General features: G+C 31.5%; 1 protein-coding gene across 1 annotated transcript in view; it reads left to right on the plus strand.

Moving 5' to 3' along the window:
• Positions 1-11,237, plus strand: part of LOC136980854 (dynein axonemal heavy chain 10-like) — a gene marked incomplete at its 3' end in the record, with an annotated part of 87,061 nt that extends 75,824 nt beyond the window's left edge. The window contains exons 23-25 of the mRNA XM_067277059.1: positions 6,092-6,325; positions 8,693-8,815; positions 11,004-11,237. Of these exons, the coding sequence (XP_067133160.1) occupies positions 6,092-6,325; positions 8,693-8,815; positions 11,004-11,237 (591 nt within the window). The remainder of the gene's footprint in view (positions 1-6,091; positions 6,326-8,692; positions 8,816-11,003) is intronic.
• Between the last annotated feature and the right edge of the window lie 4,380 nt (positions 11,238-15,617).

The following is a 15,617-nucleotide window of genomic DNA, read 5'->3' on the forward strand; positions in this document are numbered from 1 at the left end:
TCTATCAAGTGTTTTTTTTTTTTTTTGCTAATTACACGTTTCAGTGTTTTACTACTCTTGTATCCCCATTTTCACATTTAGTCATATAAGACAAATGCCATCAGATGTTCAATAATCTCAATACAATTGCACAATCTCTACTTCATGTGTTGTCCTTCATCTTGACATTCAAAACACTTGATTGACAGTGACTAAAGACCAGTTTTCATTTACAGAGAGGACAATCTATGTTTCTTTATAAAATTGCATATTCATTCCACTAAATTTTCACGTACTCTAGTGATCATCATCACACACTATTTATCCACCAGTAAGTACTGTACTGTACAAATTCTATGCAGGGAAAACTGCTCAATTTTAACCAATTCATAAATTTTACTTCTGAAATTTTGATGCACATAGCTTTGAGAATTTTCTTTTTTAGAATGTCTTAGTACAATAGCAGATAACAAATGAAAATGAAAGCAACTCTCCATTGTGCAGAAATTGCAAATTTTGAAAGTGATTGAGAGGAAAAGAAACTTGATATCGCATTAAAATATGGCATTCCAAAATCAAGCCTGTCAACAATACTTTCACAACATGAAAAAATTGAAAAAAAATACAATGTTAATAGGACCACATCAATTTAGAGGACGATCATGCACAAACAATGAGATTGACAGAAGCTCATTGTTTTGATTGATTGATGGAAGCAAGAAACAATTATATTCATGTCATTGGTCCAGTAATGCAAGAAAAGGCATGGGAAGAAGCAGAAAAACTAGGAATAAATGATTTCAAGGCATCGGATGGATGGTTACGGCAGTTTAAGAAAAGATGGAATCTGACATCACTAAAGACAGCTGGGGAGGCAGATGGAGTGGACCCTGAACTGCTTCTGAATGTGCAATAATATAATATTGTATCATTATAGCTTGTACTGAACATGGGCTAAAGCCCAAAATGCATATATGTTAAGAATAGTAATAAAAACTATATTGGATGATATTCTCATTGGCTTAGTTCTTGTCATTTAGAAGAAATGTGGCAGTTTATGTCAGAAATTGAAAAATATGTTATTTAGTTTTCTAAATTTGTGAAGTATTTCTTGATTAATAAATATTATAATCTGATCCATAATTTATGAGATTTAAAGTATTATTGTCAATATTAACTATTTGTACACCATTACCCATATGCATAAATAATTATTGGAATGTAACTGGAACTAAAAACAATTTGTAGAGCAGAGTTTGGGTGCTTGGAATTTAATCATATGTGTGCCTTAGAATAATCAAGATAGGCTATAACATGATATATCAATTATTTTGTATGCACTCGTATTGGTGAAAATATACTTGTCTTGTGATTAGATTCTTAGTGTTTCCTTGTATGAAGTAATTTTCTTTTTAGCAAACAAAAATAAGGAACAATTTCTGAAATGTATCTCATTCATTGAGAAGTGTTTGTGTATTAAATTTCATAATCTGGTTGCAGTAATTACATTAATCACAAAATAAAAAGTTGTTTGTTATTACATGATCAAGTTATTGTTTATTGTGGCTGCAAGCCATATTGTATTGTAAATTATATATTAATATAAGTTTAGTATAGTGTAATCCTTTGTTCTCCTTCCTTCTAGAACTTTCTTTCCTAACTCTTTTCCCTTGGGTGAGATGACCAGTTCCAGGAACTAATGAAAACAAAGGGGAGAGTAAGACCCTGGGGCAAAAGAGACGAGAGGCTCATCATTCTTTTCAGAGCACTAGAAGCAGACAGATGTAACATTGACTCAAAGCAGATCTCTCTGAGTCAATCTGAGCAGAGGTCTCTGAGTCAATGTTAGCAACGATCGGAGATCGTCAAGAATTTGAGGAAAGAATCCTGTCCAATCGTGGTGACGACGAGACAGAACAGATTTAAGAACTGCGAAGAGAAAGTAAGAGAAAAAGTCAATATATGAAAACTGAACATATTGATCCTTACGAAAGGTCTCACATGGCATCTCACCCAACGAATATACAGAACCGATCCCGGGTATTCTTATCTTTGCTAAAACTTACTTTTTACTTCATAATGAACCTATCCTTTTGCTATCTTTAGTTGTAATTTAGTTCATAAGATTACTTTTAAGGATCATATCCATATGCATTGTCGCAATTAATATATGTTGATTAAGAGTTGATATAGTAGTGATAATGCTGTAATGTTTGGTGCCTTTCTGTATGGCAACATGACGTTGGAATCCTTATTAAAAACTTGTACACCTATCCCTCGATTTACACAGAAGATAGGTTTCTGAGAAAAACGTGTAAATCGAATTTCTATCTTTTTGAATGTAAAACCGTGTAAATCGAAAAGTATGCAAGAAACGCATAATTTCGTTGTTTATTAATTATGAAATTTTTTCAATTTTTTAAAGATACATAAATCAAACAAAAATATTGAAAGGAAAAAAATATATTTTTTTATTAATTAAATACAAAGTACAAAGGAACAAAAAATAAAATCTAAAAGATTCATAAAAATGTAATGTAATTGTGTAATGTAATGTAATGTAATGTAAAAAATGTAATTAAAAATAATGTAATCGTTTGTTACTTATGAATATGAAAAATTAAAATTTTCTGGTTTAAAACTGTGTGCAATGAATGCAACTTCATGCGTATGGGGGAGTACCCTATATCGGTTTATCGGTTACTATTTGACAGATTGAAATAAAACTGTCACCTAGTATCTTAAATATCAATTACAACATATAAATAAGGTGGATTGAAATATAGATGTAGATTAGAGTTAAAAATTGTTCCTTTTGATCATAGCCAGTTTATTTTCTACATTTATTTTTTAAACCGTGTAAAAGCGAAAACGTGTAAAAAAAGTACCGTGTAAAACGAGGGATAGGTGTATATGTACGCGAAATAAACTATTTGTGGAATTACCCTATTTTCTTTGTCTGATAACATTTTTTTTCGTTTGATTAGGAATCTCATGTACTAAACTTCACATTATGCAGTGAGAGATAATACATTGAATTCTTCTGTGAGACTACGAGGGCATAGGATCAGTACCCTAATTGCCACTTACACGTCGAGTTGGTGAAACTTGCCCACTTTGTCTTTGGGATGGGTTTTTATTGAGTAGCAAGGGAGGTAAGCTAGTCGGCAGGTGTTCTTGGATAGACAGGAGACAGGTTTAACAAATAAAACAAGCATTTATTATACAGAGTGGGCCAGCGAAAACGAAACGGCAGAGTGTTCGTGTTCGTCCAAGCAAATCGCTCGGACAGGCCGATTTTACTCTCGAGGGGACATCTTTTTAAATAAAGTTTTTGCGATTCTGAATACAACAGACAACAATAAATTTTAAAAACTCATTTATTTTGTATTAACTAAACAAACATTTATTTTGAAAACAATGTTTGTTTAGTTAATATTCAGAATCGCAAAAACTTTATTGCAAAAGATGTCCCCTCGAGAGTAAAATCGACTTGTTCGAGCGATTTGCTTGGACGAACACGAACACTCCGCCGTTTCGTTTTCGCTGGCCCACCCTGTATTACTAACTATAAGATACAGGATGCTTCACAAAGTTCGATACATAGACAGGTTATATGCAGCTAAATGCAATTATATAGTCTAATATTTTACAAGAGTACTATCTACCAGCTAGGCCTATTTTGTGAGAGAGAGACTGAGAGAGTTTGCTGTCCATTGATTTAAATAAAGTTATAAATATTTGTGAGGTCTCAGACAGAGTGTGAATCCCTCATTAAATGTACAAAATGTACCTCTCATGTTGGAGGAGAGCTATATGTGTTGATAACAGTCCTATATGGAAGCGTTAGGCATCCTTGATGTCTTCTCGCTCAGGATCGGGATGAGAGACTAAGATGGATACCAATACCAAAAACAAGTTCCGAATGCAAACTCCCGAGCTTCTGGTAACTCTCACTTTTATACTATTGTCATGGGAAAGAGGTCACGTGATCGTCAAATGTTGACGATGAAGCATTTTTGACAGCTAAATGTCGACTTTTCCACTGACTTGTTATTACAATCAGTGACCTCCAATCTGCTTCATCTTTTTTCTATCGGGGATATTTATGTTTTGAAAAACCAATTAACATCAATTTTAAAATTTCCTTTAAAATCTGCGGGTCACACTTCTGTATCATTGGCTAAAATACTTTTTGATATTATTCTCTATTAGGTATGTTATTGTTGCGATAGTTGGTTTTATGACAATTTATTCTTGTAACAAAAGTTCATTTTTTGCCAAAAAATTCTATGTGAGTTTTCTTGTAGTTGGACATTAATAACATTATACTGAATTTTTTGACTTATAATACAGTATTATTTATTTATATATTTAAATAAACTTATAAATATTTGTGAGGTCTCAGACAGAGTGTGAATCCCTCATTAAATGTACAAAAATTTGATTCATTTAAGAAAATAATTTGTTACAAAAAATGTGTAAAATAGATCTGTAAAAATATGAAATGAAGAGTATGGTCAACCCCATGAGGTCATGGTTTAATATAAACTAATGGGTTGGAATGTTCAGAATGTCAATTGTGAAAATTGAGCTCTTTGACTTCGAAGTTTGTAGATATGACAAAATTTGGAAATAAATGAGGAAATGTAGCGTTTTTTTTAAAAGAAAAACTGCTGTGTTGTAATAAATATATTAAAAAATTCTTAGGTGGTAGAAAAGAAAATATCATTATATGTGATATGAGCAAAAGTTTCAAAGTTCAATCAACACTTGCAGACAAAGTCAAACAAAGATATCAAATTGATTAATGGAGAGTGATCTTTCCTGTGCCTGATCTGGTTGTCTAATTTAACCTGGAAACAGGAAATGGAATAATTGGAAGGTCGAGAGAGAAAACTAGAACAATCAAATTAAGAATTTCAAGGATAAATTCTTTAAAAACCCCAAAATTCAAGGACAAGGTATGGTTGCTTCTCCCTTGCTCAGCCTGTTTCTCCTCTGTGTCAGTTTTCCTCTTGTCCTGGACTTCATTTTTATCACTTTATCTTCATTCTGCCAAAGTACATCTGACCTTCAGCTGTCTGATCACCAATTGAAACTCCATCTGATCATTGACCAAACTCTGACACATTGCTGTTGGATAACCAGTAAACTATAGACTGAACTTAAACATTTGTTTCTGTCATAGAGAAAAAGTTCTCAACTGGCATTATATAAGCATTATCTTCCAAATAAATGGCTTGTAATGTAAATGTGACTTATCCTAATGTCAAAAACTACACTCACATTATACTCACGCTCCTTGTTCTTCTTGACAAGAAGAGGGAGTAACCTTTCTCTTCCTCTCTGTTGGCAATCTTATATATTTAATAAAACTTATGCAATAGTTAGCCAATACGAAGCCAAATACTAATTCAAGTGATTTCTTTTATTTAGGAATATGAATTCTTTGCCCATCTTCAGTCTCTTTAACTTTTATTATAATCTTTTAAGATTTATCCCTAAATAAAAGATATTATTTGAGTTGGAGTATGGCTTCCTAAAAGAAAAACTATTACATAAGTTTTATTAAACATAAAGAAGTGACTGAAAAAAATATAAAGGAAGTTATAAATATTTATAGTTTCTATTTCCTTATTTTATTTTGCATTTGAATATATATTATCTACTTAAATTTTTTATTATTTACATAATTATATGTTTGTTTATATAACTTGATCAATAAGTAAGATATTTAACTGAAGTATAACATCAACAATTCATGTTAATAGTTCTGGTAAATCAGCTTTTCAGTCAGCTTTAGAAAATGCTGATTTACCAGAAAGATATCTAACGTTTAAAAATGAAATTGAATTTTACATTTATTTTACAGAACGTGCAAACAAAAGAATTGTAAAATTGTTTAAAAGGAATGTAGAAATTTTAGTTACTTTTTCGTAATATTTTCCTAGGCATAATATTAATGATGAGAAATATGTTTCTAAATGCACTTAGATTTTGAAGTTAATTAAAGAATTAACTTTAAAAATGTGGTTTTTTTATTTTTAGTATTTGTTTTATAATTTTACGTTTACTGAAAATCTTATTTTTCAATATTTAATTTTTCTAGGAAGTACAAGAAATAAAACAGTTATGGGATCAAATGAATTTTCAAATAAAAAGATATTTTAAAGGAACAGAAGATAGAGGACATATTCTGATAGGAGTTGATAAAATTTTACAAGTATTAGATGATAATGCAATAAGTTTACAAATGATGTCTTCTTCAAGATTTGTAGGTCCATTTTTATCAATTGTTCAAGAATGGGAAAATACTTTGTCTCATATAAGTGAGGTTTTGGAGGTAATTTTCAAAAAAATTTATTATTAATTTATATTTTAAATTATTTTAAATATTTTTTAGATATTAATTATTGAAATTATAATTAGAAACTTAAATTTGAATATTTGCAATTTAATAACATTTAAAATGTGAGTAAATTGTTGAACTATTTTATTTTGTCAAATAAAATGACATTACAATATTTAGTTTCTGTGAATTTATTAATATTATAATTTTTACACAAGATTCATTGATAATTGAAAAATTTTGATGTTAAAATCTATTTATATGTTAAGAATATTAAGTAATAAATTTGATGTAAACAAAATTAATAAGAATCCTCCAGGCCTTTCAATCTATACACTAATTTACATGTAAATAACATGTTAAATGCATCTTGGTTTCAGTCAATTTTCTCTCCTTCTCCCCTTTTTCTCTCTGTTAGGGAGCTGATTCTAAAGCACTGTTTTTAAGAGAGCCTTGCCCTTTCAATATATGTATGAATACACATATATCTTAGAGTTTTTTGATACCCAGGATTATGAACCTTTTGTCCTTTTCCTGCTCGTGCTTACCTTTCATTCTTTAACGATCTCCTTCGTCCACTTGGTGATAACATCTGATGAGATGAAGCCCAACAAGAGAAAAGTTGGCCGTCACACCAATTCTCTCATTTTTATACCTTCATAGACATCACCTTTTTCTTTTTACCAATTGGCACTTGTGGTGGGTAAACCCCCCATGTATATTATTATTATTATTTTGTTATTATTTAGTAAGTTAGCGTCTAATCCACTTATTCTACTAATCCTATTGTTTCCCACTGTTTAATCCGTTCAACTGCAAAATATTTATTTTATGGCAAGTTTTGGGCTGGTGCGGGGTCACCTACCCGGGTCAAGGAGTATAAGGACGATTTTTCCCATTCTGGGTCAAGACTGCGAGAGGTGAAGCACGTGGTAAGTGAGGAGAAGAGTACGAGTGACGACGAGAACGGGATCAGAGAGACTTAGTCAATGGAGATTCAGAGTTGTGTTAAAGAATCGATACTATCAAGATATAAAGGAGGACTCGTAATTGGATATTTCCTCCTGCTGAAAAGAGTGGCCACGTGGTCAGGTTGTATCCTCTCAGTTAATTGTGATAGATGTCACAGATTGCCCAACTTGCTAAAGAAATAAAAGGGATCCTCTTCTAATATAACCTTTCCATATTCTTTCTCTAATCTAACATTAGTTTTAATTTAATTTAAGTTAGTTTTAATTAGGATTATAAGACGATTCAAATGGATTGTGAACTGGCCGGTTTCAGGACTCGCACGTATAACTCGATCTATGAGCATTGTGAACGAGGTGAAATAATCGGTTTAAATTCTGTATTTTAAAGAAGGTAACATGTAATATTACGGACTGTTTCGGAATTCTGTAATTTAAGTTGGCTGAAAATACATAATTACCATTATAGTTTATTTGGAATACTTGTTAACCCGTGGTGTATTATTTAATGTGGTTCTCATTAACCCATCACACCACACACTTTCTGAAGATGGTCCGGTTGAACCTATTCAGATATGCACCTGACAAGGTAAGACCAGTGGCGTAGTGTAGTGGAGGCAGCAAAATTTCACAATAAATACACAATACACAATACTCTTGTACAATACACAATAATAATGATTGTTCTTTGCCGAAAAGTTCTTTAGAATTACTGTATATTTTAGTCATTTGAATTGAGATACCTAAATAAGAAGGCAGCAAAATTTTCCTCCGCCCCAGGTGGCTGACACCCACGCTACGCCACTGGGTAAGACCATTATTGCCTCCAGCATTAAGTATGAATGAGGCATTGTAAAATACCAGGGTGAGAACAATACACATTCAAACATGGGATGGAAGTACCATTATATATATATATATATATAAGTTTGGTACTATCTGTGGTTTCAGGTATCCATTGGAGGGATTTTGGAACATATCTCCTGTGGATAAGGATTCTACTGTATAACAAATTTAATATATTAAAGATTTTCAACAGATTTTTAGAAATGCAAGTATAACAAAATTTTGAATTTAACGGGATAAGAATGATGATGAAATAGAACACATAAATTAAATCGAATATTTTGTTCTCATAAATATTGTAAGCACTCTTTGTATCAAATATTTCATCTCATATGTGGGGAAGAGAGATTTAAGAAAACAGCTTGTTGTATTAAATTTTCATGTATTGAGTATTAATAAGGATCATACTATGTGTTGTTTGTATTTAGTGCAAAGGTTATGTCTGTTGATAAATTTAGTTACTTTTTATTTTTAATTTACCTGAATAAATTCAAAAGATGTGAATATCAATTAAAGAAACAAATTTATTGAAATTTATTTATGTTAGATATGGATAATGGTACAGAAGAAATGGATTTCTTTAGAAAGTATATTTAGTGAAAGTGATATAGTGACTAGATTACACGAACAAACACAGAAGTTTCAAAAGATTAATTCAAGTTTCCAAAAGGTAATTTATTTATTTACAGAAATTCTGAATTTACAACATAATTACTAAAATTTTAATTATTTTGTTAACTATTGTTAATAATTGTTATTTATATAAAGAAAACTAATTATAAATGTTAAGGGAAATTAAAATTTATTTACATAAAGAAGTTTATCTTAAAACTTGTCCAGTTATTTAAAGTAGTAGCATCACTGCCTTAATATTAATAAAGTTAGTTATTTGTTTTTTTTTCTTAACATGTTAAATTGTTTCAGTTTTATTATAGTATAATGGTTTCTCCCATAGATGTGAATTTGTGAGTGCAACTTAAAATTGGTGTATAACCTGTCCATCATATGACCCACATATTGTTTCAAATTGTCTTTTAAACAGAGATAACTTGTGGATTATATGCAGAAAAAATGCAGTATATAAGAATTAAACATAACTCATTGGAATGAATTTGAATACAAAATATCTTTGATAAATTTTACAAATCAAATTATTTTAATTAAGCATTTTAACTAATATTGAAAACAAAGTAAAAGAACACTATCATTTATATAGGTTTTTGTTTTATTTCTCTATACCAGTGTTTTTCAACCTGTGGGTCGCGACCCCCAGGGGAGTCACAAAGCCTTACATGGGGGGTCGCAGGTAAAAGAAAAAGACAAGTGTTTGTAGGTCCTACACTACAATAAAAAGAAAACACGTTACTATTTGCAGGGCTCTTGTGACTTCTTTGCACAGTACAATTGGTTTTTCGATCGATAGTTAGGTCTCAACAGAAAGAAAATTAAATATGTAGTTTTTAAAATCACTGACATAGTTTTAATATGGCCCTAGGGGGTCACCAGAATTTTTTAACTTGTAAAGGGGTCGCGTATTCAAGAAGGTTGAAAAACACTGCTCTATACTAAACAGTTTTCAAGCCATCCAGCTCATCATCAGATACAACAAATTTGTTGAGTGGTAATAGCAGAATGTGTAGAGGTTATCATGCATACAAACTTGTCCCTGCTAATTACCTGCCAATGGTATAGAAAGACACAGGGTTCTGTAACAAGTCATTCGTCTGTCTCTGGATGGTGGACAAAGATGCCATTGCATATGTTTGTGCTTGTACATGAACAGACAATAATCTCTACTGGAAGTCTACAGTATATGAGGAATTTAGAGTCTATCCATTATATATGTATGTGTCCCTCATATCCAGAGCTTCCACACCTTGTCACAGTTGGGTCAAAACAGCTATCCTGCTTCCCCTCTTCAAGATGTGGTCTTTGTCAAACTTCAGCTAAAAGTAATGTCTTTGACTGTATTGTCAAAGACATTACTTTTAAGCTCAAACATACAATGCTGAAGGTTCTCTGAAAATTCTGAGCACAGGGAGCTTTTGAGCTGTTTTATAGGATACTGGAGTAAAGATTTTGGGGTACTACCTAGTGTGCAATTGGACCATGACTGTAATCATTTACATACCTGTCTGAGACTTAGCTCCATGCAAAGTTTTGCAGTAATTGGACAATTCTATCTGGGTGCATGACTTTTTTATCAATGAGTATGTATTAAATTATAGGTGGTTCAGATGTAAAGATTAAAATAGTTTTACCACATATTATTTAGTTTTCCATTGAAAAAACTAAATACAGTAGAGCGTCAATAAGTGGAACCAATTGGGGACTGGGGTCCTTCCAGTTAATGATTTGTTCCAGTTTCCGACTTTGTACGAAAAAATACATTAACCTGTCCGATGTTCAAATTTTTCTCCGTTGCGTATCGCTTCCTGTTGAATTTTTCTCTGTTGCGTGTCGCTTCGTGTTGAATTTTCGTCGATTTTAAGCCTAACGAAAATTTTTATAATAATCATCGAGGCTATCGTATCGTTAAAAATTATTTCTGCATTTTGTACAAACAAAATAAATATATTAAAGAATATAAAAAACATGAAAATTATACTTTAGAAGTAAATTTAGTATCAAAAACATTCGATTCAGCACGACACAGTCCGACTGAAAATCGTTCCACTTTCCGGCCATTTCACTTACCGACGTTCCACTTATCGACGCTCTACTGTAATGATATATAGTAAACACTGTTCCTATTCATTATTAACTAAAGATATTGTATTGTTTATAAAAGTAATGATGAATAATTTTAAGTTGTAGTGTTTATTTAATTCACTATTTTAATTCTTTTTTATTATTAGATAATGGATGACACTTCAAAACAACCAAATATCAAGAATGCTTGTCATATTTCAAATCGTTATGAAGAATTACAAGAAATATTTAATGGACTCAATGAATGTCAGAATTCATTAAATAATTTTTTACATGAAAAACGAAATGCATTTCCACGATTTTTTTTCCTTGCAGATGATGAATTACTTTCAGTTTTAGGTTCAGCTGATTTTAAAGTCTTTCAAGAGCATTTAATAAAGGTATACTTTTCACTATGCAAATATCTAACAATAAAAAACTAGAATAATTTCATAATTGAAATACATCACAAATATGTCATTATAATAAAAAATTAATTTATGGATGCTACATGTAGGAATAGGGATAGAAATATAGAGAACTAGAAATGACAATAATCTTCCAGCATTCAGCTAAATTTTCAACTGTCTTATGGATAGAATGATAATGTTCTGACCTTCGTAACTCTTTTTGTCCTCTTCGCGCCATCACCAACTGTCGTCTCCCCTCATTTCTGTCTCTCGCTTGTTCTGCCATGTCTTCCCACAACCCCTCGTCTGTTGTCTCAATGGTGTTGGAATGTCACTCATCCAACCCCCACATTGTCTCTCCTGTTTTCCTTGTCTCCCCTGCATCCCCTTGTCTTAACGGTTTAGGAATGTTGCTCGTCTAAACCACACATACATAATATTTATTTGCTATATTTGTTATTGATAAAATTTAAAAATTCACAAAAGGAAAAATATGTTTTTCTACATTAACATAACTATTTTGGACAGTAGAACATAGCATCAATTTTCGGTGTTATAAACTAAGGAGTAAATTTTAGGTTAAATTTTGGTACCTCTTTCACTATGATATATTTTAATTTTTTGTTTGTTAAATTATAGAGAATTGTCATCAAATAACACAGAATTTTTTAATTTTTGGTTTTAAAATGATTTTTATTTAACTACTGATAACAAATAAAAATCAACAGAAATGAAATTGGGGTGATGCCTCTAACACTTGTTACATCTGTTTAATGTGTCCTCCATCATTCTGAAGAGTGTCTCCGATGTGGCACATAAAATTATAGACAGCATGTTTTAATTTATCAGAATTCATGTTAATAAGTTTACTGTTGATTGATTACTTCAAATCAACTAATGATCTATGTCAGAGGTATGGTATGCTTGCCAAAAATGGCATATTGATAGAAATCATCTGGCACATAATGTATCATACGATCTCAGTTTATCACTTGTCTTTTTCAATTATACTTTTGGCTTATAACCTGATAATTCTTTTTAATATCAGCTTCTTTATATTTATTCTAACTAAAGAATATTTATTTTATTTCATTGAATATCATTATTTTGAAGTTTAAAACTTTAGCATGCATAAATATTTTTAAAGGTAAGTATGTTTACTACATAGGCCTGTGAACTCAAAAAGGTTTGTCATCTTTGATCTAAGCAATACTTTATAAATACATTTTTTAAGATAGCACATCATAAGTGGTAATCACAAGGGTTTAAATCTGAATTTTAAATGTGGAGGCCATTTGATTGCTAGATTTTTCTGATAAGGTTATTACCAAATGTTTCACTTAAAAACATCATTACAGGCCACTAAGTATGAGATACAACTTTGTCATGTCAAAGTGATATGTCCATTTTTTTCCTTTTTATTAAGTTCTAGAATCACAAAATTGTTCAACAATTTTGCATACCTTTTTCTGTAATTGTTACTATTTTAAGCAATTTGATTTACTCTTTTTCAAAGAAATAGGGGCCAATGAGAAATTGTGAAGTGAATTTACACTATATTGCCAAGATATCATTTTGAAGAAGCTATCAACAAAGGCATGTGAATTTTCAGATGTCCAAATATCTTAATTATGAGTCTTAATATTTCTATGGAGATAAAAATGCACTTTTTTAGATCAAAGGAGTGTTAATTCAACCATAATCATCACTGAATATTGAAAAGCAGATGTTTACAAACTCAATTTTTCTTTCATAATCATGTGATGATTATGATGATTTTTTTTTTTTTTTTGATAGATTCTAAGGACTTTATTTGCATTAAATCTATTTTGATAGGTGCAAAAAAGTAAGTTTAATCCTTTCCTGAAAAAAGTCACTTTTTTAGGTCAAATGCACTAGAACTCTAACATTTTTGATACCAAGCCTAATATATATATACAGTGGAACCTCATTTAATGTACATAATTTGTTCCAGAATCGTACTCGTTAAGCAAAATAATTTTTTCCATATAAATTAATGTAAAATACGACAATATGTTCCATGCTGAAAAATACTCAAATATTTTCTGTATAATGTTTATTCAAAGAAAATTATACAATATACATTATTAAGGAGCGAGAATCACCTCACCATTTTTCTAGCACGGAATGAACCAACCTGGAATGCAAATTTGATTTACAGAAAAGAATAAAGTCACAGATAATGTGTCTGACAAACATGCTAAACGACATGCCAAATTCTTTGGCTATGTAACTGCTATAATTAAATATTAGAAATTAATTAATTTGACTAGAAGTAGGTAGTTATGCTTCCATTTCATATTTAATGTAATAATTATAAATAATTAATTTTTAATTTAGACATTTCTAAAATTTAATTTGGAATTGGTCATTAAATTTAATATGAGATGGAAGCATAACTACCTACTTCTAGTCAAATTAATTAATTTCTAATATTTAATTATAGTTTTTACATAGCCCAAGAATTTGGCATATTGTTTTGCTTGTTTATTATATAATGGGCTATGGTTGTTGATGTTTATAAGTAATACATGTGAACACAAGTTTGGAAAAATATGTGATCACAACACTAAGATGCTAGTGAAACAAGTGCTAAACACAGACTGATGGACATGTGCACAATACAGGACTTCTCCTCTCCTGGTCACTCGTTATGCAAAACATCGCTCGTTAAGCGAGTCAATTTTTTACAATTTGTTTTTGCTCATTATGCGAAACACTCGTTATGCAAGGTGCTCAATAAGCAAGGTTCTGCTGTATAACATTCCCCAAAAATTTGCATACATTTTTATTTCTTTAGCATTGGGTAGATATTTATAATTTTTAATATTTAAAGATTTTGTTTTATTTTATTACCAACCTGTACTAAGTATTTAACTTATTATACTCGTTATTTAGCTAATTATTTAACTGATTATATTTTGGTAGAAAAAGCAATTTTTATTTACTGTATATGATGAGATTCAAATATTTAATTCAAACTTGTTTATTATTTTACTTATACCTAGTATATTATTTTGATTTAAACATTTCTCATTTGAAGATTTTTAAATATGTCATATATATTTATATATATATATGAAAATAAAATTAGCATAAACTAATTTTATTTTCATAATTGATTTAAATGTTGTATAAAATATATTTGATTAAGTACACTCCTTAAAAGTGAAATTGCAACACCAGGAAGGAAAGAACAAAGTTATGCAATGGACACCTGTTTATTACAGGCTGCTATATGGTGAAGCAATGAGGCAATTAATGGTTGCCTGAGGTATTTCTTGTCAAGCTGCATCTACTTTGACATGCATGTTATCTACAGTATGTGGTGGTGGTTTCTGATGCACTTCACATGGGATAGGTCTCATAGGTATTTGATGAAAGAGAGAGCTGGTGAGGCTGTTGGCCAGGAAGAAATGTGAATTCTGTTCAGTTGGTGAGAATTTGCCATGTGATCTGTGGTATGGCATTGTCTTACTGGAACACTGTGACAGGGGTAGTCTGCATCAGTGACCGAACCACAGGCTCCCATAATTTGTGTGACGTACTGGTTTGCTATCAGAGCACTGGAAATGTTCACCAGAATGTCTGCTGATTGAACATGATGCCTCTCCAAACCATGATGCCTGGTGTGGGGATGGCATGATGCTCAGCAAAAAGGACTGGCACATAGCGTTTCCTAGGATACCTCCACACCCTCTGTCTACATCAGTCATTCCTCCACAGACAGAAATGGGATTCATCTGTAAACAATACTTAATGCCATTTAGTGGTCCAGTTATAATGATGACAACACCATGCCAGGCAGCCTTGTGTTGAGCAGTTAATGGCACCCTCGTTGCTGATTGCCATGTGTGCAGCTCAACTTCATGCATCTGTTGTGAATGGTTTGGATGGACACAGATTCATCTATTGATAATGACAAGTGGCTTCAGATGTCACACACTGTGGCAAACAGGTCACAATGAGCTGCTTGGTGAATCTTCCAGTCTGTGTGCTCTGTTGCATGCTGGTGTGATCTAGTCTTCCTTCAGTGTGTTAACAGATGTTTCTGTGTTCATTGTGTCACACATTTCTGGATGGTACTAACATTATGCCCAACACGTGGCAACTGCACACATCAACAAACCGAGGTTGCACAGCTCCAGGATACGGTTTTGTTCCTCAGCCATTAACTGATGGTATTCAGCTTGCTGTCATATCCAAGGCATTTCCTACACATTTTTGAAAGTTTGGCTGCTATGGACAGTCACTGATAGCATTTATGGCCAAAGCCAGTTGCTCGTCTTTATAGCCTGAAACTGGGTACCACATAACTTGATGTATATGCAAACTTAATCATTTGCATGT

This window comes from Centruroides vittatus, unplaced genomic scaffold, assembly GCF_030686945.1.
Source record: "Centruroides vittatus isolate TY-2023 unplaced genomic scaffold, ASM3068694v2 contig_1161, whole genome shotgun sequence".
NCBI lineage: Eukaryota > Metazoa > Arthropoda > Arachnida > Scorpiones > Buthidae > Centruroides > Centruroides vittatus.